General features: G+C 42.3%; 1 protein-coding gene across 1 annotated transcript in view; it reads right to left on the reverse strand.

Annotated features, from left to right (window-relative positions):
• Nucleotides 1–7,319: 7,319 nt before the first annotated feature.
• The window catches only part of SLC22A23 (solute carrier family 22 member 23), a 124,834-nt gene continuing 107,219 nt past the window's right edge, over nt 7,320–24,934 (reverse strand). The window contains 6 exon segments of the mRNA XM_040431989.1: nt 7,320–9,181; nt 9,183–9,311; nt 9,313–9,499; nt 22,717–22,840; nt 23,478–23,510; nt 24,807–24,932. Of these exon segments, the coding sequence (XP_040287923.1) occupies nt 9,140–9,181; nt 9,183–9,311; nt 9,313–9,499; nt 22,717–22,840; nt 23,478–23,510; nt 24,807–24,932 (641 nt within the window). The 3' untranslated portion in view covers nt 7,320–9,139.

The following is a 24,934-nucleotide window of genomic DNA, read 5'->3' on the forward strand; positions in this document are numbered from 1 at the left end:
GCTTCATATATATTTAATGGCAGATTAAATACATGATCCATCATCACAGTTCAATATACAATCGGTGATGGCGTCAAGCAATGTTCACCTATAGGCGTTCAGAAACCAAGTAACCCAGGGCTTGACAAATTTCCTTGGAATCTAGGAGCCAGCTAAAAAAGTTAGGAGCCAGGCGGAGCCGCGTCATAAAATCTATATTGCGATATAATTTTAAGCATGTGCGATATATATCGCAATATATTGTTTTCTATATTTGGGGGGGGGGGGGGGGTGTTTAAACTTTTTTTTTTTTTTTAACTTTTTATTTAATAACTATTAGCCTCCTTAAGGGCTAGAACCCTTGTCATATATTCACCCTAATAGAGCTCTATCAGGGTGAATAGGACTTTACACTCTCCCTGCTGCCCTGTGCTTTGTGCACACAACAGCAGGGAGCTGACCATGGCAGCCAGCCTCTGATCAGCCCCCCCAGCCTCTGATCAGCCCCCCCCAGCCTCTGATCAGCCAGCCCCTCCAGCCTCTGATCAGCCCCCCCCTAGCCTCTGATCAGCCCCCCCCAGCCTCTGATCAGCCCCCCCCTAGCCTCTGATCAGCCCCCCCCAGCCTCTGATCAGCCCCCCCCAGCCTCTGATCAGCCCCCCCCCCCCCAGCCTCTGATCAGCCCCCCCCCAGCCTCTGATCAGCCCCCCCCCCAGCCTCTGATCAGCCCCCCCCCAGCCTCTGATCAGCCCCCCCCCAGCCTCTGATCAGCCCCCCCCCAGCCTCTGATCAGCCCCCCCCCCAGCCTCTGATCCGCCCCCCCCCCAGCCTCGGATCAGCCCCCCCAGCCTCGGATCAGCCCCTCCCCCCTCCCTCTTATCAGCCCCCTCTGGTAACAAACCCACCCCCCTCCCTCCCCAGTATTAATCATTGGTGGCAGTGGCCACAGGGTCCCCCTCCTCCTCCTCCCCCCATCATTGGTGGCAGTGGGCAGATCTGATCGGAGTCCCAGCAGTGTAACGCTGGGGCCTCCGATTGGTTACCATGGCAGCCAGGACGCTACTGAAGTCCTGCTGCGATGGTATGTTAGTGAGCAGCATTATACTCACGTGCCGCCGTGATCGCCGAGGAGCTCCTTTCTTCTCATAGGTCTGTGCGGCGCATTGCCTAATGCTATAAGCATTAGCAATGAGCGCACAGACAGAAGAAGGAGCTCCGGCGGGGCGTACCGTGAGTATAATGCTGCTCACTAACATCCATCGCAGCCAGGACTTCAGTAGCGTGACTCTGGCTGCCATGGTAAACGATCGGAGCCCCAGCATTACACTGCTGGGACTCCGATCGGAACTGCCCACTGCCACCAATGCAGACCAAAAATTCCCGGCACCCGACCAGGCCTCTGACAGGACACTGTGATCCGCGCGATTAAACCCCTCAACTGAGGGTTAATCGCGCGGATCACAGTGTGCAGTCATAGGGGCCGGGATATGGCCGGCACATTCATTGGGTGGCGCAGTGGCCACAGTCCCTCCCCTTCTCCTCCTACTCTGTTCTTAGTGGCCAGCGGCAGCCGCGCACAGTGGGAGGGACTCCTCTCCTTCTCCACTGTGCCGGCTCAGGAAACCATGGTGCGCGCCGAGCGCATCTTTGAAAACGGGCGGCTGACAAATACCCAAGCGCCAGGACCTGGTCTTGACTGGTTGATTAGGGTGGAGGTGCTGACTCAAAGTTATTTATATCCTTCAGTCTGGTGGCGGGTATAATGTTTTTTTTTTCCCCAAGTGCTTTTCCTCCTGACTCTGCAATATGCGCTTTTTAGTCTTAATACAGTAAATATACAGTACATATTAAAGTAATATAGTTGCTGCTGCTATGTCAAAATACCAAGCCACAATATCATAATTACTAAGATGGTGGATGAGAATCTTCTCATCCTCCAGTGAACAAATTGTACTTTATATAACCTTTGAAATGAAATCCACACCCAAGTCTCCTTAAAGGTACCTGATCCCTTTAACCCCTTAGGGACCCATGAGTATCGGTACGGCATGGTTCCCGAGTCCTTAAGGACCCTGACATACCGGTATCGCGCTGCCTTCCGGTGAAGGAGCCTGTGAGATCCTAGCCCCTGGATCTCACAGGCCGGAAGCTGTATGAGTACTACACACTATTACTCATACAGCCAATGACTTCCAATACAGAAGTATTCAAATGCAATTATAAAGGATTAGACCCCCAAAATTTCAAGTCCCAAAGTGGGACAAAAAAAAAAGTTGAAAAAAATTTAGTTTTCCCCAATAAAATTTAAAAAAAATTGGTAAAAAATAGAAAAAAAAAAAAAAAAGTATACATTAGGTATCGCCGCGTCCGTATCGACCGGCTCTATAAACCTATCACATGACCTAACCCCTCAGATGAACACCGTAAAAAAAAAAAAAAAAAAATGTGCTAAATAAAACATTTTTTGTCACCTTACATCACCAAAAAGTACAACAGCAAGCGATCAAAAGGCGTTTGCCCACCAAAAAATGAGCCCTACCTGAGACAATCGCCCAAAAAATAAAACTATGGCTCAGAATATGGGAGACACTAAAACATCATGTTTTTTGTTTTAAAAAAGCTGTTATTGTGTAAAAGTTACATAAATAAAAAAAAAAAGTCTTCATATTTGGTATCGCCGCGTTCGTATCGACCGGCTCTATAAAAATATCACATGACCTAACCCCTCAGATGAACATCATAAAAAATAAAAAACTGTGCTAAATAAACCATTTTTTGACACCTTACACACAAAAAGTGTAATAGCAAGCGATCAAGACACACGCACCCCAAAATAGCGCCAATAAAACAGTCATCTCATCCCGCAAAAATCATACCCTACCCAAGGTAATCGCCCAAAAACTGAAAAAATTATGGCTCTCAGACTATGGAAACACTAAAACATGATTTTTGTTGCTTCAAAAAAGAAATCATTGTGTAAATCTTACATACAGTAAATAAAAAAAAGTACACATATTAGGTATTGCCGCATCCGTGACAACCTGGTCTATAAAAATATCACATGATCTAACCTGTCAGATGAATGTTGTAAATAACAAAAAATAAAAACGGTGCCAAAACAGCTATTTCTTGTTATCTTGCCTCACAAAAAGTGTAATATAGAGCAGCCAAAAATCATATGTACCCTAAACTAGTACCAACAATACTGCCACCCTATCCCGTAGTTTCTAAAATAGGGCCACTTTTATGGAGTTTCTACTCTAGGGGTGCATCAGGAGGGCTTCAAATGGGACATGGTGTAAAAAAAAAAACAGTCCAGCAAAATCTGCCTTCCAAAAACCGTATAGCATTCCTTTCCTTCTGCACCCTGCCGTGTGCCCGTACAGTAGTTTACGACCACATATGGGGTGTTTCTGTAAACTACAGAATCAGGGCCATAAATATTGAGTTTGGTTTGGCTGTTAACCCTTGCTTTGTAACTGGAAAAAAAATTATTAAAATGGAAAATCTGCCAAAAAAGTGAAATTTTGAAATTGTATCTCTATTTTCCATTAATTCTTGTGGAACACCTAAAGGGTTAACAAAGTTTGTAAATACCTTGAGGGGTGTAGTTTATAGAATGGGTTAATTTTTGGGTGGTTTCTATTATGTAAGCCTCGCAAAGTGACTTCAGACCTGAACTGGTCCCTAAAAATTGGGTTTTTGAAAATTTCCGAAAAATTTCAGGATTTTCTTCTGAACTTCTAAGCCTTGTAACATCCCCAAAAAATAAAATATCATCCCAAAAATGATCCAAACATGAAGTAGACATATGGGGAATGTAAAGTAATAACTATTTTTGGAGGTATTACTATGTATTATAGAAGTAGAGAAATTTTTAAAATTTTTGGTAAATTTGGTATTTTTTTATAAATAAAAATGAATTTTTTTTACTTCATTTTACCAGTGTCATGAAGTACAATATGTGACGAAAAAACAATCTCAGAATGGCCTGTATAAGTAAAAGCGTTTTAAAGTTATCAGCACTTAAAGTGACACTGGTCAGATTTGCAAAAAATGGCCAAGTCCTTAAGGTGAAATAGAGTCCTTAAGGGGTTAAGTGTCTTTTCACTTCCCACCAACATGCTTATGTTGATCTTCACTTTTCAGGGCACACTACGCTATGAAGTATCAGACACAATTTGTTTCTTCATCTGGTTTTGGGACAGGGACTGATCAAGCCCTTGTTCAATAACGGCAGTTCCTAGCTAGCCTCTGGGATAAACATCCTCAAGTTACCTACCTCTGGCCTGCAGTATGAGGAGAATCCTAGCACCAGTGAAAAGTTGCAGCAGTTGATATCTACTAAAAAGCTTAAAAGTGTTGTCTCACTTTGGTAAATAGCATTTCTCATGTAGACAAAGCTAAAAGGGTTTTTCGACATTTTAATACTTCGATCAGCTGTTTTGAGAAGGCAGCCAAGAAGCTCACCAAGCACAGCGCCATACATTGTATAGCGACTGTGCTTGGTATTGCAGCAGAAACCATGTTCCCTGCACCCCCAACAGATCATTAAGACCGAGAACAGCCCATGTCTGACAACTAGGTAACATTACCATCTGGAGAAGGTTTATTATTTAAAGATGTTGTCCCATCTTGCGGTTTCCATGTTCCCAGGTGGCCAGACGTATGGTAACAGCAGAGTGGGCCAAAGCTCTGCAATTTTTGTAACTCCTATTGTAGAGAATGGAAGTTATGAAAACAGCAGATCACGGATCGGATGCGGACCCATTTCTCTCATTGGGTTTCAAAAGATGCAGACAGCACACAATGTGCGGTCCATGTCTAAGTCCGCTCTGTGGCCCTGCAAAAAAATAGAACATGCTCTATTCTTGTCTATTTTGTGGACAAGGATAAAGACATTTCTGCAGAATTGAAAATAAAAATAAAAAAATAAAATTGCAGCATGCACTCGACCGGGATCCATGTTTTGTGGAACCACGATTTGCAGACCGCAAAACACTAATAAAACGTGTGTATGAGCCCTTACAGGCTGTTCTTGGTGGATTTTTTTTGATGAACATAAACATTTGCAAATAGCCTACAGACTTCTAGAAATGCAGGAAGAAATATTATAGGTTTAATATAATTCTTCCCTTACTAAATTTAGACTGTGTTCTTAAAAAGGAGAAGAAGTTTATCTTTTCTATTTTTCTAGCATGCTCAAAATGCTCATGTGATGCTGGCAGGACCACATAAGAGAAATGTATGCAACATAAATGATGTATTTGATTTCGAACAGCCACTTTTTTTCATTATGAGGATCCTGGCTCTTGTGTGTCAATTAATATACTCCTCAAAACCAAGAAGCACGATCTGTAATATGCAAGAAGTAGCAGGTGTCGCTAGGATCTGCAGTCGACCAAAATTTCAAGCACCAAGTTTCAATCTCTGGCCTGTGGGAGGGACATGCCAATTATGGTCACCTGTCACAACCTGAAATGGACAGAATCATTCAATTGTGAGACATTGGTTTATCTACGCGCCAAGGCAGAGATGTCAGTACTGTTTAACACTGGTGGTTGGGAGAACAATCAAGAACTGACAGAACAGCAAGAGGTGGACAGAATCATCTGATTAGAAGAATAAAGCTTAGTGATCCATTCTGTACTGCAAGTGAAATCGGACATCACATCCCAAGCCTAGTGTCTACACAACATCAGAAGGCATTGACATGACACTGGGCTATGAGCCTGATGTCCACTTACAGATGTTCCATCGACTTCACGCCACCACTCTCCTCTTCAGCTAGGAGTCCCTCTTTTGTTTTGTAGTCAATGATAAATCAGAGATTGGTCTGGAGACCGCGTGAGCAAATCCATGAAGTGGCCTTCCACAAGGAAGCATGACTCTGGTCCTAATCCCGGGATTATAGCATAATGTATGGTAGCCGGACCACTTTAGTCTACACTTCAGGTACACTAACAGCTCAACGTTACATTGATTTGGTCATGGAACTAGTGGTACGGCAATTTCTGCAAAGTGTCCCAGCAGTTTTTCAATATAATACCAGGCTGCATGTTGCTCATGCTACTGTGCAGCAGCGTGGGTGGCCTAAACATGCTACCTATGGCCTGCATGTCTCATTGGTTGGCAATGGCAAACCGGCAGCTGGCTAACCGTGGAATCTTGGACGATTTGCATGCTCAGGTGCATTTACCGTGGGCAGAACATCTCAGACATTTAAATAAGCTAAGAGGCTTAATTACCTCGCTGTTAGCATGCCAAAGTGTGTAATTCATGTATTTCTGTGCATGGTGCTTATACTCTATACTGAATATATTGAAATGGTTTTGAATACTTTGTTTTCATTTTTTTATAATTTGCACATCATTAACATGTCTATCAATCCTGCGATTTCCAGAATTTCACGACTTTTCCTTCTTGGTGTTGCAATATTAAAATGTTGTGAAGTGTAAGTAGAGAAAAGAGCAGTCAATCAATGCAAGTATCTTAGTGCCTAATACTAACCTGTTAGAATATTTTACCATTCATAAAAATCACAAAAAAGCAAGCAGTTGCCTTCTTTTTTAGGTTTTTATTTCTGTTACACATACAGTACAAAATAATTTTTGCGCAGATACAACCAGGTGACATGCACACATTTAGTTTTTAAGACATGTTTCAGTACTCAATTTAAAAGCTTGTGCTATGGATGTGTACCACCAAACTACTCCTGAAGATCAAACAAAACAAGTATGCGGTGGTAAAACATGGCTGTACTAAAACATATATGTACTGAAGGTAACCCAGACCAAAAAACATTGTTGTTCTTGTCTCATACAGAAAACATTAAAAATAAAATAAAATTCACAAATTCCAGTGGTTGGAGAAATGCTGATCTATAAAAATTACTATAACTCTACGCAAAGTAATTTTACCTCAATTTGTTATTTTTTTGGGTCATCATAAACACATGATCTATCATAATTCCATAAATTCCATAGCCAGAGCTTCCTTCCAAAAGGGCATTTCTTAGTCTGACACAATTTTCTCATATAGTACCTAATTATTAATAGTACTGATGGCCACTTTTAACATTAGTGTTTAAAAGAGACAAAATCAAATCTTCGCTTTGTATGAGTGACCAGAATAATAAACCTGTTGCCCTGGGGACTAAAATAATGGTGAAGACACCAGGATTAGCAGTAGTGGTTTGACGAGTCTACAGTTCGATGTCAACAATCCCATGGATGATTGCGTCAGATTTACTGTACAAAGAAGAAGCTAAAAAGTTATTACTTATATAAGGAACAGAAATGTGAGGGATCGGTGGTAAACACCTGGAATAAAAATAGGCTAAACTTCCTCCAAAACATTCACGGTACACTTCAGACACATTTTTTTTTTTTTTTTAAATATTATGGTGCATCATATCCCCATGTTTTAGAGGGGATGCAGTGGCGCTTTTAAAGTCATCCCACGGTTCAAGTGATCAACACTTACAGTTCATTTAATGGCACTTCTTCCGATTTGGTGACCCGTTGATTTTGGCTCCACAACATTTTAGCAACATTTATTAAAATACTAACATTGATTTACATCTGTACAAACCCAACTTCCCTCCCTCCAGACACAAAAACTAGATCGGCCACAGATTTTTTTCTTTTTTTCTTTTCTTCCACATGAAAACCCCCCGACAGCAACAGCATAGTTCACATTTTGATTAACAGTATTCAACTAGAAAGCACTAATGAAACAGTTACAAATGAATACACGTTCATCCGCAGGTCAATGATACTTGTGAAGGCCAATCTTTAAGCAAGGTGGTGAGAGCTAGACTTTGCAGGCCTTGCTCAGTGATACTAAAACTTACAGGATGGAAATGGTGCTACCATTGTGTAACCTGTCTATAAAGGACCTCCACTCCAAGCTAGCGACTAGGTATACCCAGCATGTGTCCTTGTTTCTGTTTGAGTAGTAATGATTTCTACACGCTCACACCCATCCTATAAGAAAAAGATTCCTTTCTGAATGGTTTTAAAAAGTCTTTTCATGGAGGCTTCTGAAGTCCTCTATTAAATACAAGCAACAGTTCTGAACACTCAGAAAAAGTATCATGGACCATTTACTACGGACACCTGACCATACCCAACAATCATCATAAATTAGGATTTCTTGCTTCTCGGTTTAATCACAACTGATGTTAAGCAAATGGTTACTTGCTTCTACTAATGAGACTAATGCTTTCTACAAGAAATTAAGACCCTCCTACTGACCAGCACTTATGGTCTGCCTGTATCAGGATTGCTATACATCACAGAGGCATTTACTCTCACCCTTCGGTAGCCAAAGTTCTGTTCATACAGGAGGGAAGAGTATTCTGCAGAATTTGGCACATATTGACATTAACATCTTTAAAAGCCTTTTCCCCAAGCGTCTTCATGCAAGACGTAAATTAAAACCTGAGGGGTAACCATAAGGTACGCTCAGTAATAGCTGCAAGTCAAGAATGATGGCAACTAAACAGGCTCTTTCAAGGTAGTGGTGTTTCTCTTCCCCTAACTGTTCTGTATTGGCTCAAGTATTCTAGCAAAAAACAAAAAAAAACATATTTGAACTTGGAGTCCATTAGCTCGGATCTTCCCTTTCATATGTGGTTAAGTGTCCAAATGATGAGCGGAAACCTCCCACTACTGTTGTGTTGACTGGTTCCTCCTTCACACCCGTCAGTTTGGAGTTTTTTGCCTCGTTACTTTATTTTGAAGGTTAACTGGGCAGCTGTCAATGTAATGAACCGAGGAGGGAACAGGAGAATGGATATGACCTATAAAATAAAATATCAACAGTCACAATGTTGTGGTTTTTTGTTTGTGGAAATGTAGTTTACTTGTCAATGTATACAGATTATCCTACAAAATGACAGACGGGAAAGGATGTAACCGGTACGTTGGTACGTGATAGGATTGATGGATCACTGATCAAGACAATATCGTGTCTTAATATCCTGGAGTTTTAGAGGCTGAATTTCTTTCGGTGTTTTCCATAATATTGAAGGGACCTAAGCAGCTGTGTGGGAGGTTGCCCCAATACCAGAAAAATCTATGGATGGTCTGTAAGACCTGAGCTAAAGGGAGAACAAATAAATACATGAGATGTTTCTCCATGGCAGTTTAACCGGCTATGTCGATTTTATACCATTGACCGTGGTGTTTTCAGAAACCGCCATCTCTATGGGCTACAGAATCATGGAGACCAGAGTAGTCCTTGAGTTCAGAGTTTGATAACAAGAGTGGTTGCTCTCCTTTCTTGTGAGGTAGGAGAGGCTGACGGGTATAATGCTCTCCGTGAGTGGATGTTTTCTGGAGGCTTTTGGTTCTTACTTTCAGGCAGTAGAAGACTGCAGATTATACAAATCAAAGTACAGCAGGCAAAGATGACTTGGTGGAGGAAATACCCCTTCTGATTGTGAAGTTCCATAATAGGGGCTGTTAACATCCCGAAACCAGCACTTGCTAAAACCAATCCCAGGCCTCCACCCCTAAAAATAAAAAAATTAAAAAAAATACATAAATAAAAACAATTAGCAACCAAAATGCATTAATACATTGCAAACATGCACATAAGAAAATAACAAAACACATTATAAAACAAAATGCAGTTCTCTTTACATCAGAGGCAAAGATGCGGTATATCTGCTGAGTAATGAACCAGTCATGTCGGAACTGGCTCACATTCTACTTGAAATTACAATAATCATAAATGTGAGTTTTCAAGTCTGAACTCACATTTGTAAATGTCGTCGTCTTAGACATGGGAAAGATTTCTTGTCATAAAAACAGAGTGAACTCAGGAGGACCGAGTTGTTTTTATTATTTCCCTTGTAACCACTAGAGGGCAAGCACTGACAGGGAACCGAAGAAATAACAAAACACAAAGAAGCCATAGCTAAAAGGGAATGCATCATCAGAAAATGACCTATTACCGTATTTAAATCAGTGGGGTCATTTATTAAACGCCGATCTTAAAGAAATTGTTCAAGCTTTCACTATTGGATGAAGCCCGAACAATTTCAGATCAGCAGGGGTCGGACACTAGGCACCCCACGCCATGTCCTCATACAGCTTGACCGGTGGGGGAGCAGTGTGTTGGACCCTCGCGATTTGATGTTAATGACCTATTCCGAGGATAGGTCATCAATCATAATAGCCGGGACAACCACATTAATAACCCAGCACTGGCGCTTGATGCGCCTAAGTTATATAGCAGCGCCAGCTTCTACCTGGCTGTAGTGACTTTCTTAATCTACGCCAGCTTCCTTGTCATTTTCTATACAAAAAACTGGTGTAGAAAAAGATAAGTGAGACGGGCCAGTCGCCCCCTCGGAAAGTGGAATGGGGGTGGGAGGGAGGAAATCGCTCGCAGACTCAGCCGCAAATTCCCTTTTGCGACTGAAATTTGCGACAAATGTAGGCAAAAAAGTGGCGTAATTAAGATTATAAATGTCACCTCTCTGAATAAAAAATAAAAAAGGAACGAAATTCTGGGAGTTTTCACACTGGCCTCTAGGCCTAAGTATGTTAAGACTTCCTGAGAGCAGTTACATGGGCAATAGACACAATGAACAGGAGCTGACCCCCATTGTCTTACATGGGAAACGTTTGACCTGTGCAGAGCTCAGTAGGAAGTAGATACGCTGTGATATCATCTATTGCGAATGGAGGATCCTTTGTTTCGTATATAGAGATGTTACCTGTCATTGTAATTTTGCCTGTGATAAAGGTAGTACTGAAAAGTTACCGATACAAAACAAGAAATCATGACCTATTAGGCCTAGTGGCCTGTGTGAAAAATTGCAGGACTATATACATTTTTATTAAATATAGTGACATTGAAAAAATTAAAAATTGTAAAAATATGTTTAACATAAAAACGTGATTTAAACAGTGGGTCGTTTTCCGATGACACATTCTCTTTTAAAAAAATGTGTATTAAGATTTAGCAATCTAATCCAGTGAGAAAGAACTGAAGTCATGTTACATTTTTCCTTTGGATTCATTTAACCATAGCAATATATTCTGCAACATGGCTCCAGCCCTCTGTAATAGCTTTGATTTGCATTGGCAAATTATGGGACATTTATGACATCACAATGGGTTTTTATATTTTATCAAGCCACATAAATCAGAAGCTAAGAAAGCGGTTCAATGATTTCTTTCGAATATAACGGTGCTAGATGGAGACATGAATACAAATATTCTAATGGATATATTTAATATTGTATGTAATGTGACTGTTAGAGGCATTAACATGATGGTCATTGACGAGTAAAGGGCCCAGCTGTGGCTTTTGCATTGTGGCCCCATGCTATAACTCAATCATATTAAAACTGGATTAGTGAAAAAAAATCCTCTCTCCATTAGGGCCCATTCACACGACCGTATTTTTGAGTTTGAATATATTTGAATGAGGCCGCAAAAGATGCAGACAGCACACGGAACTTCTGTTCTGTGGCCCCACAAAAAAAGAGAGAACATGTCCTATTCTTGTCCACATTGCGGTACCAGAATAGGCATTTCTATCATAGGGCTGGAAGTACAGTTCCGCAAAAGGCGGAACACACATGGCCGGTATTTGCAATTTGCGGACCACAAAAACTAATAGTCATCTGAATGCGCCCTTACCTAGAAAAACCACAGCACCTGGATTTCTCTTAGTCACAGTTATGTTTTTTCTACTTTATTTTAGCTATTGTGTCATTTGCTCAGTGTTTTGCCCTACTGAAGTCTCTTATTTGTCCATCAAGTCCGTTACTTTGGCATTTACATTTTTGCTGTGATGAATATTGTTGGATACACTATTGTTGGATGATATGCTATCCATCACTTAAAAAAAAAAAAAGAAAGAAAAACTAGCGGACTTATACTAGCATTTCTTTCTTTTTCAGTTTAGAAATGTTAGTCTTGTTGGCTGAACATAATGGAACCCCAAATACCATAGATGCCACTTTAACTCTGGAGAGCCACAGGCATTTTTTAAAACCAGTGGACATCTACAAATGTCAATGGTCAGCGAGTAATACTCAGAAGAAGTCTCAATCCTAAGAAAACAAGGTATGCAAGATAAAATAGTGGTATTGGGCAGAGGCATACACAGATCTCATAGGGAGCCATAGCAAAACTTAGTATGGGCCCCTCTGCCCCACCCGGCTTTCTTGTACACATGCTTCAGTCACTCCTAGCAATGTAGAATGCAAAAATATGGCACTCAGTTACACCAGACAACTGGCAAAAATAAAGTGATAAATCTCCCATCATACAGCTTCCCTTCAGATAAGGTGGAGCTCAGTGCATAGGAATTTATACAGCTACCACTGACTGCAATGGAAACAGTAAATCTCTTTTTCACTTTGTTTTCACTTTGGGAACCGAAGAAGGAGCTCAGTGCTGGGCCTCCCCGCACCTTTGGCCCTGTAGCAGTTGAGTGATCTTCCTCCATTTAAGGTATGCCGCTGACAACAGGTCTACGGATTGACTGGACTCCCCTGTCAGTATACACTTGTCAAACACGGATACAGTCATCCTCTCCCTACATGAAAATGGCTACTGACAGGCTAAGCAAGGGTAAAGCTGGCCTGAGGCACACAACCAATAGCAGTCAAATCTCTCAGTATCTCAAGTGCTTGGGAGGACCCTGCTGACTGTTCCTTAGGGCTCATTCACATGGACCATATCAATGGAGTTCCCCCACCCCTGCATCCATTCCACAATTTTGCGGAACTGGTGCGGACCCATTCATTTTTAATGGTGGCCGCAAAAAGTGCAAGACAGACACACTGTGTGCTTGTCCGGCATCCGAAGTTCAGTTCCGCGGCCCCCGCAAAAAATATAGAGCATGTTCTATTATTGTCCGAAATTGTGGAAAAGAATAGGCATTTTTCTATGATAGGGGGTGGCCATGTGCGGGACCGCAAATTGCAGAACGCACACAGGCTGGGTATCCGTTTTTTTTTGCGGTTGTGTGAATGTAGCCTTAATGGTAGGTGTTACGGTGTTAGCAACAGGTAGATATGTAAATGGCAAAAGTCTGGCAGTGGCTTTTTCACCTCTCCCCATTGAAATACGCATGTACACTCAACCAAACCAATCATCCAGGTTTATGGTGGAGTTGCGAGAAATGCTTGTTTGTCTGAAAGCTATGCATGTATATGGTCAACTTAAAGGGGTTGTCAATACTTGGGGGTTCATTTACCAGGTAACCCAAATGAGCTTTTTGCGCTCAATTATGCCCCCCTCTTGCAGTCCATATGCGTACAACTTAAATATCTGAAAAGCCCATTCATCTCTTGGATAGGTCGAAAAAATTTCCTCAAAACATATATAATCCCCAAGTTCTTGTATTTTGATGCAAGCCCTCCCCATCTGGCTCCCTCACACAATATTTTTCTGAGATCCGCAAGCTGTTCTCTTTCTTCCTCTGGGGCGGGATATCCTCTAGAATAGCATATTCCCTCCTGAAGAGAGAGAAGAGGTTCGGTGGCTTTGGAGTCCCTGATATACATTCATACTATAAGGCAGTGCAACTGAGTAGGAACATAGCTTTACGGTCTCCTCATTCCCAAATCTCTGTTTCGAATTTAGAGTGCTACCTCTTGACTGCAAAGGAGAGATCGATACTCTGGGGGCTTCACCTTAGACACACAAAGATCTATCCCCAACCCCCTTCTGCTGAAAGGGACACCGGCAGTGTGGTCAGGGCTCTTCAAAATACAAGATATTCAGTTCCCTCATCCCAACAACCCCTGGATCTATTGCAATCTTATATACACCCTGGTGTCTCAGAGCCGTCTGGATCTGGTCTCTTTTGCTAACATTTCCCTGCGAGAGATATCCCTACCCGATGGGAAAACTAGACAGACAAAATATTAGATCTCCCCAAAGTGCAGACGGCTCCGTTCCTATATCTCCTAGATTTTCGTAGGGGACATAAGACATGTCACACTACCATGTACAACCTCACAGAACTCTGACCTGGGCAGAAAAACTACTGGCTGCAACCCAGTTCCCTAGGAGGTTGCCATTTCTAACATCTACTATCCTCTGTGCCACCAAAACTATATTTCCTGGAGGCCTGGGAGAGGGAGCTTACAATCACCCTCACAGACCCTAAAAAAGCTTTTATCCTAGCCCACTCCCATAGTTTCAATAGGTGTATTAAAAAACAAGAAAATTCGTACAAGCTATTGAACAGGTGGTATAAAACCCCAGAGGTCTTACATATGATTAACTCTGAGATAGCCGATCAATGCTGGAGATGCTGGGGCGGATGTGGACTCCCCTCTCCCATATTTGTGGTACTGCCCACGCATACAACCTTTTGGTCAGAAGTGGGCTTCTTGATGGACCAAATTTGTCTTACGAAACTCACTAGATCCTAAACTGATTCTACTGTGGTGCCCGAACGATAACCTCACATAAACCAACCACAATCTACCTGCTATGTTCATTACAGCAGCGTGTTTACTTATCCCATATCTCTGGAAGAGTGACTCTGTTCCCACCCTGTCAGCTTGGACAGAGAAAGTAGACCAGAAATACAGTTTTTTGAGGAGTTAGCCCAGTGGGAGGACTCGCACCTGATTGACATTCCTAAAGATCTGGGGACCATGGAAAGCTTTTAGAGATTCAACCCATAGCGCCTCTTCCCCTACCAGAGGTAATTCTGCTTTTGTAATAGCCTGACTGATGTAAGAGGGCGTTGGATAACCATTTGACTCTATGCCCCAGTTCTGCTTCAGAAGGTCCCAGCGAACCAGACACCCGTGGTTACAGACCCCAAATCATTTCATAGATGACTGTCCCCAATAACCTTGCCATGCAACGGTTAGCAGCTCTTGCTTCCAAAGATGCACTGTACTTAGTCCCCCCACCCCCTACTTCCCCCTTACTATCCCCTTTAATATTAAACATACATAAAAACAGATAAAGGCAAAGTTTAGTGTCCAGTTAAAATTGTCAAGTCACCTAAAATACCTTTGTGCTTGTGATAGGAATAGTATTTACTTACATTTTCCTCATTATTTCTGTGAAGGAGGGGTTACAAGCAAAAGACAAGATTTCCTCATTCTCAAGTGCTGCAGTTAATTAACTTCCGAGACTAACACGTTCACTCGGTGGGAATATTTACCAGACAAAAGGAATCATTCAGGGAGTTTCAGAGCTAGACAGGATCTGATAGTGTGATGCAACAAGAGTCAGATTGTGTGAAATTTATCATTAAGAAAACATGCACCTCTCACTGCAGTGATGCATGTTAAGTAGAGCATAAGCACCCCTCACCCGGTTATACCTAATTCTATAGGTTCCAAAAACTAGGGCAAAAATAGCCAACAGCCGATACAAAAAAAGAGTTAAAAGTTTATAATATACAGCACAGACCAAAGGTTTGGACACACCTCATTCAAAGAGTTTTCTTTATTTTTAAGACTATGAAGGCATCAAAACTATGAATTAACACATGTGGAATTATATACTAACAAACAAGTGTGAAACAACTGAAAAATATGTCATATTCTAGGTTCTAAGTAGCCACCTTTTGCTTTGATTACTGCTTTGCACACTCTTGGCATTCTCTTGATGAGCTTCAAGAGGTTAGTCCCCTGAAATGTTTTTCACTTCACAGGTGTGCCCTGTCAGGTTTAATAAGTGGGATTTCTTGCCTTATAAATGGGGGGTTGGGACCATCAGTTGCGTTGAGGAGAAGTCAGGTGGATACACAGCTGATAGTCCTACTGAATAGACTGTTAGAATTTGTATTATGGAAGAAAAAAGCAGCTAAGTAAAGAAAACAAGTGGCCATCATTACTTTAAGAAATGAAGGTCAGTCAGTGCAGCCGAAAAATTGGGAAAACTTTGAAAGTAAGGGCTATTTGACCATGAGGAGAGTGATGGGGTGCTGCGCCTGATGACCTGGCCTCCACAGTCACCGGACCTGAACCCAATCGAAATGGTTTGGGGTGAGCTGGAACCGCAGAGTGAAGGCAAAAGGTCCAACAAGTGCTAAGCATCTCTGGGAACTCCTTCAAGACTGTCGGAAGACCATTTCAGGGGACTACCTCTCTTGAAGCTCATCAAGAGAATGCTAAGAGTGTGCAAAGCAGTAATCAAAGCAAAAGGTGGCTACTTTGAAGAACCTAGAATATGACATATTTTCAGTTGTTTCACACTTGTTTGTTATGTGTATAATTCCACATGTGTTAGAGTACTTTGACACTTGCGGCAGGACGGATCCGCCGCTCCGTCCCTATTGACTATAATGGGGACGGGGGCGGAGCTCAGGCGCAGCACGGCGAAAGGCCGCCGGACTAAAATTACTGCATGTCAGGCTTTTTAGTCCGGCGGCTTTCGCCGTGCACTGCCGTGCTCCGCCCCGTCCCCATTATAGTCAATAGGGGCGGAGCGGCGGTACGGCGAAATACCCGCAGGATGGATCCGACATGGTGAACAGCCTCTCGGATCCTTTACTGCCGCAAGTGTGAAAGTAGCCTTAATTCATAGTTTTGATGCCTTCATAGTCATGAAAATAAAGAAAACTCTTTGAATGAGAAGGTGTGTCCAAACTTTTGGTCTGTACTGAGTAGTACAGTGGGGGAAATAATTATTTGACCCCTCACTGATTTTGTAAGTTTGTCCAATGACAAAGAAATGAAAAGTCTCAGAACAGTATCATTTCAATGGTAGGTTTATTGTAACAGTGGCAGATAGCACATCAAAAGGAAAATCGAAAAATAACTTTAATAAAAGATAGCAACTGATTTGCATTTCATTGAGTGAAATAAGTATTTGAACCCTCTAACAAAAAAAAGACTTAATACTTGGTGGAAAACCCTTGTTTGCAAGCACAGAGGTCAAACGTTTTCTTGTAATTGATGACCAAGTTTGCGCACATTTTAGGAGGAATGTTGGTCCCACTCTCTTTGCAGATCATCTCTAAATCCCTAAGGTTTCGAGGCTGTCTCTGTGCAACTCTGAGCTTGAGCTCCCTCCATAGGTTTTCGATTGGATTAAGGTCCGGAGACTGACTAGGCCACTCCATGACCTTAATGTGCTTCTTCTTGAGCCACTCCAATGTTGCCTTTGCTGTATGTTTAGGGGTCATTGTCGTGCTGGAACACCCATCCACGACCCATTTTCAGTTTCCTGGCAGAGGGAAGGAGGTTGTCGCTCAGGATTTCACGATACATGGCTCCGTCCATTTTCCCGTTTATGCGAATAAGTTGTCCTGTGCCCTTAGCAGAAAAACACCCCCCAAAGCAAAATGTTTCCACCCCCATGCTTGACGGTGGGGACGGTGTTTTGGGGGTCATAGGCAGCATTTTTCTTCCTCCAAACACAGCGAGTTGAGTTAATGCCAAAGAGCTCTATTTTGGTCTCAATCAGACCACAGCACCTTCTCCCAGTCACTCTCTGAATCATTCAGGTGGTTCATTGGCAAACTTCAGACGGGCCTGCACATGTGCCTTCCTGAGCAGGGGGACCTTGCGAGCCCTGCAGGATTTTAATCCATTGCGGTTGTAATGTGTTTCCAATGGTTTTCTTGGTGACTGTGGTCCCTGCTAATTTGAGGTCATTAACTAACTCCTCCCGTGTAGTTCTAGGATGCTTTTTCACCTTTCTCAGAACCATTGACACCCCACGAGGTGAGATCTTGCGTGGAGCCCCAGAGCGAGGTCGATTGATGGTCATTTTTGTGCTCCTTCCATTTTCGAACAATCGCACCAACAGTTGTCACTTCTCTCCCAGCTTCTTGCTAATGGTTTGTAGCCCATTCCAGCCTTGTGCAGGTCTACAATTTTGTCTCTGACATCCTTGGACAGCTCTTTGGTCTTTCCATGTTGGAGAGTTTGGAGTCTGCTTGATTGATTGATTCTGTGGACAGGTGTCTTTATACAGGTGACTAGTTAAGACAGGTGTCCCTATGAGGGTGACTAATTGAGTAGAAGTGTCTAACCACTCTGTGGGAGCCAGAACTCTTAATGGTTGGTAGGGGTTCAAATACTTATTTCACTCAATGAAATGCAAATCAGTTGCTATCTTTTATTTAAAGTTATTTTTTCGATTTTCCTTTTGATGTGCTATCTGCCACTGTTACAATAAACCTACCATTGAAATGATACTGTTCTGAGACTTTTCATTTCTTTGTCATTGGACAAACTTACAAAATCAGTGAGGGGTCAATTAATTATTTCCCCCACTGTATATATAATATATATATATATATATATATATATATATATATATATATATAAAAAATTAAATGTTATGAGCAACAGGGGTTGGTTGTCAGGCATAGTGTTTGCCAGGTGCATTTCCTCCCAGATTCCATTATTCTGATCTTGTTCTAGTTTAGGGTGTATCTGAAAACGGCAGTTTGTGTGTTTTCTGTGGTTTTGGAAACTATACTTCCACCGAGTTTAGTGTGTTATATGTGTTCAGGACTTGTTTATTGCTGTGCTGTTGCACTGTCCTGGCTGATTTGCTGACTTGAATGAAGATGGGGTCAGCTCCATTTCTGTTCACTGTCATTCATCCACTATCTGACTGTATTCTATACCGTACATCTGCTATCCACTCCACTGCTTGATTATCTCCTTCCGTGAGCCTTAGAATCCAGTTCCTGTCATACACCAGTGAACTTAAGGGTCTTGTTTTATTGTTATATGTGCTTTATATATGTTTATTTTTTTTTGCGTCCATCTGGTAGTTGTACAATTTAGCCCTACTGTAAGGGTCCATTCACACGTCGGTAAGTGTTTTGCGGATCCGCAAAACACGGACACTGGCAATGTGCATTCTGCAAATTGCGGACCGCACATCGCCGGCACTATAATAGAAAATGCCTAATCTTGTCCGCAATTGCGGACAAGAATAGGACATGTTCTATTTTTTTGCGGAAACAGTAGCACAGATGCGGAAGTGCGGATGCGCAAGTGCGGATCCGCAAATGCGGATAGCACATTCCGGCCCCATTGAAAATGAATGGGTCTGCACCCGTTCCGCAAAATTGCGGAACAGATGTGGACCCATTTTGCGGACGTGTGAATGGACCCTTATTCCTAGGGGTATCAGAGTACCATGAGCAACAGTTAGTATATGAGAAAGGTGACAGCTATCGGTGAAGAACATTTCTCTAGTCTTGTGCACAACCGGTGTTGTTACAATATATAACTACGTAGGTTCATTTACTTATGGATTTGAAGCCTTCTATTGCGACATTGTTATTCTTTATATATATGATGCCAATGTTCTCCACAGATACATACAAACAGTGCATTCATCCTCTTTGGCTCTGTACCCAATGGAAACTACAATTAATCTAGCCTTCCAGTTACAGATGCACACAGATCACGGGTACACAACATGTTTTGAGGGCCTCATGTGTCACATTGCACATTTAGTGCACTGCTCAGTAGCTGCACACATTGCGGATTACACACGTTTTTTCACGTGGATTCTTGTGCGGAAAAAACGCAGAATACAGCACCAGCAAATTAGAGGAGGAGATCAGACAAATCTCATGCACACTTTGCTTTTTTTCCCCGTGCAGAAATTGACCTGATGAAATTCGCAGCATGTTCATTCTTTGTGTGTTTTGCGAGATTTCACCCTTTTCAATGCAAGGGTGAGATCTGAGGAGAAAAAACACACATCCAATTCTCACCAAAAACCACAAGTAACACGTAAACCCACACAAGAAAAAACTTGCAGGTTTTCTGTTTCAAAACCTGCTCAAAACCGTTGTAAAGCCATGATGAAGCTGGCCCATTCCCAAATGAGAGTGGCCCAAATGACAGTAAGTCTTTCAGTTCTTAACCATTGGCGCATAATGCTGGTGCTACAGCATATACACGAAGGATTACAGTTGACAGTCCCTGTAACTAGCCTTTTCAAAATGATTAAACAGAGGAAGGGGGGGACCGTGTGTCCCCCTATGGGTTTCCCCCAAGTTCCCCTTGCCATTATCTGTACAAAATGGCATTGTAAACTGCATGCTGAGCAATAAAACTTTCAGGGGATGCCAGTTACCTTGCTAGCATGTTTTTGAATTGTGAGTACCAAGATAAACCCATGTGAAATTTGGCAAAATCTGACCAAATGGTGTTCAGACCAAATTGAATACATGCACCTATATAAACCAACCTATGAGGGCCACACGCATTAAACACAACTCCAACAACAAACGTGTATACCCAAAAATCATTCATAATCCAAAGTCCACACAACAATGGTGAAACAAATAAGTGAGGGACCACTGGATAAAGGCTAGCAATAGTTATATCCACATTAGAAACGGCATACACAGAAGAGTATGATAAGATTTGCCTACTACCACATATGGCCCAAATACATATAAATAAGGACAATATGTAAGCCAGTAAGTATATGTACCACACCAGTGTCCCTCATTCACCCTACACATTTCGCCACCAGGCCCAGTCAGGAGAATGAGGGAACAGTATGGTGGTTGTCCATTTATTTGTACCCTACTACATTACAATTAAAAAGGTTCACCTGTATGAGGATATTGCATAGAATAAACGCCTTCATTAATGGCGCTGAGCTGCGTCTGGAAGTAAGCTCCCACCCCGCCATATCATGTGACACATGAATCGCCAAGCCTCCATTAGCTAAGAAGCAGCGCAGCTATACTGGGAACATCTCACTTGAATACAGAATACCATCTAAGACATGAAGAGACAAACATGTAGCAAACCAAAAACTTTTATTTTGTACACTGGCTTTTTAGTAGAATTTCTTTAGTGATTTGCACTAAAACTAACCATACGTCCATACCACACTAAACCATAAACTCTCCAATGCCCCTCATTCTTGCCCGATCTCCAGTGCAGAGATCACAGCCGGCTGTCTTCCAAAACCAATTATGGAGCCAAAAGGATGTGCTTTATCCAGAAACGATGAGTTATTGGTAGCATGGCCTACAGTTTGCCTGGCGACAGCTTCTTCTCCTGCCTTGTTTTCCATGGACGCATACAGTGATAACTGGAAATGCAGTAATCAGAGCCCCGTAGACAATGATTTTCCCTGCTCCGCAGTCAGGCTGCGAGTTGCGTTCTTCGATCAGGGCCAATAAAACAGAAAGTAATCGGTGTATGCAGGTCAGCTCTAAATGATGGGGTCAGTGGTTTATTTGTGGCCTGCTTCCCTACGATTCTGTATAAGGGCGCACATACCAGAACAACCTCTCACACTGTTCTGCAATGTGGATTACATTAACCTCTCTTATCAATGCCCTTCCACAATGATTGCAGGGAGACAGATCTGCATGACTGACACAGCAGCTGTGAATGTGCAGTCTCACAAGTAAAATCAGGTCAATGAACTCCAGGAAGGCGTACAAACAATACTCTAGTAGAAACTGCTTTCTATACCGTTGCTATAACATAATGTGAACAGCGTTTCCCCCATAAAGAGACCCAGTAGATAGAAGCCCATGAGACCTCCTCTTCTGTAAAGTTGCTACAAATTCAGACAATTCTTAATTCTGTTTCTTGGATAGTTGGTTGGCGACATGTCATTCAGGACTCCAGGAGAGCGGAGTGATTGTGGCATGAACTTAGGCTACTTTCACACTAGCGTTTTTACTGGATTCGGCAGGGTTCAGCAAAAACGCTTCCGTTACTGATAATACAACCATCTGCACCCGTTATGAACGTACCCAAGACGGATCAGTCATGAACTCCATTGAAAGTCAATGGGGGACGGATCCGTTTTCTATTGTGTCAGAGAAAGATTGTGCACCGCATCCCAGGACAGAAAGCAAACTGCAGCATGCTGCGGTCTGCTCTCCGGTACGAGGACGGAACGGAATGCATTTTGGAGCATTCTGTTCTGTTCAGTTACGTTTTGTCCCCATTGACAATGAATGGGGACAAAACTGAAGCATTTTTTCCGGTATTGACACCCTATGACGGATCTCAATACCAGAAAATAGAAATGCTAGTGTGAAAGTAGCCTTAGTTATGAATACAGGAGAAAACTGTTTGAGTACAAGGTCTACCCAGACATGAATCACCACTAAAGGTGCATATGCACTGATTTGGGTGGGATCAGCGCACCATCTAATGTGTATGGTGGTGGCCCAACTCTCCCACGGATGGCAGTTGTTTGCGTAAATAAGGGCATGTTGGATTTCAAAAAACCCAGCCATCTCTTCTGACGGGAGATAAGCCAGGCCAAGCGTGCATGTGTGTGGGGGAGATTGGGACAAATGGCTGTCGGCCTAAAAAGCGTTCAGCCAACAGCTGTCTATATTAAGATATTGTCAGTTTAAGGGGGTGCTGTACTTTTTTATTACTTTGGATAGATCATCAGCATCTGATCGGGAGGTCCGACACCTGGGACCCCCGCCGATCAGCCGTTTGAGAAGGCAATGGCTCCCCGCAGGCCAGTGAGGTCACATCTATGTAAGTGGCCTGGGCATGGCTGCGCTCAGGCCACGTGACATAGTTGTGATATCACTAGCCTGTGGGAAACAGCTAAAGGCACTATTACGGGCGCGGCTGCCTTCTCAAACAGCTGATCGTCTGGAGTCCAGGGTGTCGGATCCACACAGATCAGATGCTGATCTATCAGTAATAAAAAGGTACAGAACCCCTTTAAGAGAAGCACTGGTGACATGATCACTACCGCAGAAAATAACATTATTGATAAAATAATTAATAAGAAGTAGTAAATTTACCTGATCACAGTGGGGGTGATTTCAGCGCAAAAAAACACACTTAAACTTCCAACTGCATGAGAGGAGAACATCCCAATAATGGAGAAGATTACAGAAAATCTGTTTTTCACAGTTTCGCTCATACCTGAAAATATATTAAGCAATATAATTAGAGCAATATAGCCAACATTCACTGTGAATAAATATTACCTGACATTATACAGTGTGTGTGTATATGTACAGTATGTGTGTCATAGCCAATGTGCCCTTAACGTGGTTGGCCAATCTGGGCACTGATAATGTATTGCTAGGATATGTCATCACTGTCAGATACGAGCAGGTTCCAGAGTAGGACTTGCACTTCTCTCCAGATTGGGCAGTGCATGTGTGGCGTGCTCCTTATTTATGACTATGGGAGTTCCAAAATCCGCCAAGCGAATATAGTTGGCTGTTCTCAGAAGTCCTATGGTGGTGACTGGAGAGTGCACCACACAAGCGTGACCACCTCTCCATTCACCGCTACAGGATTGCCGGAAATAACCAAGCCAGCACTCTGGTATTTTCAGAACTCCCATAGCGGTGAACGTAGGTTGCCACGCATGTGTGGCTACTCACTGTTCACTTCTGGGACCTGCTCCTATTTTTAGAACTGAACCCACGGGGTGGTACCCGCACCTCACATTGATGGCATATCCTAGGGTTATGCCATTATTGTATGACATGAGACAACTCCTTTAATGTAATATGCTACAAAATTTATACATGTGAATATGAGATCATACCTGTGTCAGGGTTCTGGGTGTATTTTCCAATCACTGGTCACAAACAAGAGCATGGAGGAACAAGGAAAGTTGAGAAAAAAAAATTAACATTTTATCAAAATTACATTAAAATACATTCTACAGAATGTTAATATTCACTTCATGCTTTAATAGGCTGGTAATACAGAGGAAAGAGTAGGTGTCCCTCTCACCCTGTTGTCTGGATTTAGTAACCAGACGTGGTCACTATGCTGGGCTGTTTCTATGGTCCCGACCACCTCTGGCTGCTGCCAGTCTAGATAGGTGACCCCATTCCTGTGGATTTGCCATAAATGTGTGAGAAGGCAATACTACATTGCTTCTAAGTTGTTTTAGGAGACTGTGCCTTGATGGTGACTACACGGTTTATCCTTAATCTAATAGGTGAAGTTATTACAATGAACATAAGTATCATTTTAGAAGCACTTTATGATGACAGGAAATGAAGGAATCATTTGGGAACACATATGGACAATGCATATCACTTTGTCTCTTGACAGGTGCACTATAAAAAGACTTCTGAAAGATGTACATAAAAAGTTAAAGGCAGAAGGACCACATGGGCCCTATACCACAGTTCGGGTGTCATAGTGATGCCCACCAAAATCAGAGAATCTCCCTGGTTCTCCTACACATTAAAAGGTAGATCTAGAATATGTTAATTAAAGGGATTACCATCATACATACACTTATGGTATATCCACAGGGTGGAACCCACATTTTCTCTAGAATAGGAGACCACTGTTCCCAGCTCTCCTGGTGAGGCGACTACTGGCCACTGTATCCAGCAATACATTTATGGTTAGGTGGCCACACATGTGTGAGGCTCTCTCTATTTCAATGGGAGATGTGTAAAAACAAAACATGGATTAGTCAAATTGGAATATTAAGACTGAATTCCTTAGTACACTAGTGAGATTTACTCCAAAACTGGAAATGAAATGGGGTCTATAAGGTAAACAGCTTTTCATTGCAACAGATATGGCACAGACCACCTTGTTTTCTGCAGCACAGATTTGTAATTTGAAGATATTAAGGGCCCAGTGCAAAATCTGTAACAGATTCCCCCACCTACCATATGCCATGATACTAATGTCTTCTTAGGTGGCAGAGAGGCCTCTAGGGCCCCCAAAGTGACTGCTACCTCTGCACCGCTTTGAGCCATGCCCTTGATCACAGATAATAAAATGGTAGCACAAATGACAATCTAACATCTGTATGATGGGGAATCCTTGAGAATTGGGACACGTTCATCTGATCACACATTAATGTGAACCGGATCTTTACCCAGTCACATCATTATCTACTTACAATTTAGAAGACCAAGTTGAAGAAGTGATGCCAAAGCTGTGAGAATCATGAACAGTAACAACCCTCCTCTTCTTCCCAAAAACCCAACAACAGGACACATAGCCAGACATGATGCTAATGTAATCCTG

The sequence above is a fragment of the Bufo bufo genome, chromosome 5 (genome assembly GCF_905171765.1).
Source record: "Bufo bufo chromosome 5, aBufBuf1.1, whole genome shotgun sequence".
In the NCBI taxonomy this organism is placed as follows: domain Eukaryota; kingdom Metazoa; phylum Chordata; class Amphibia; order Anura; family Bufonidae; genus Bufo; species Bufo bufo.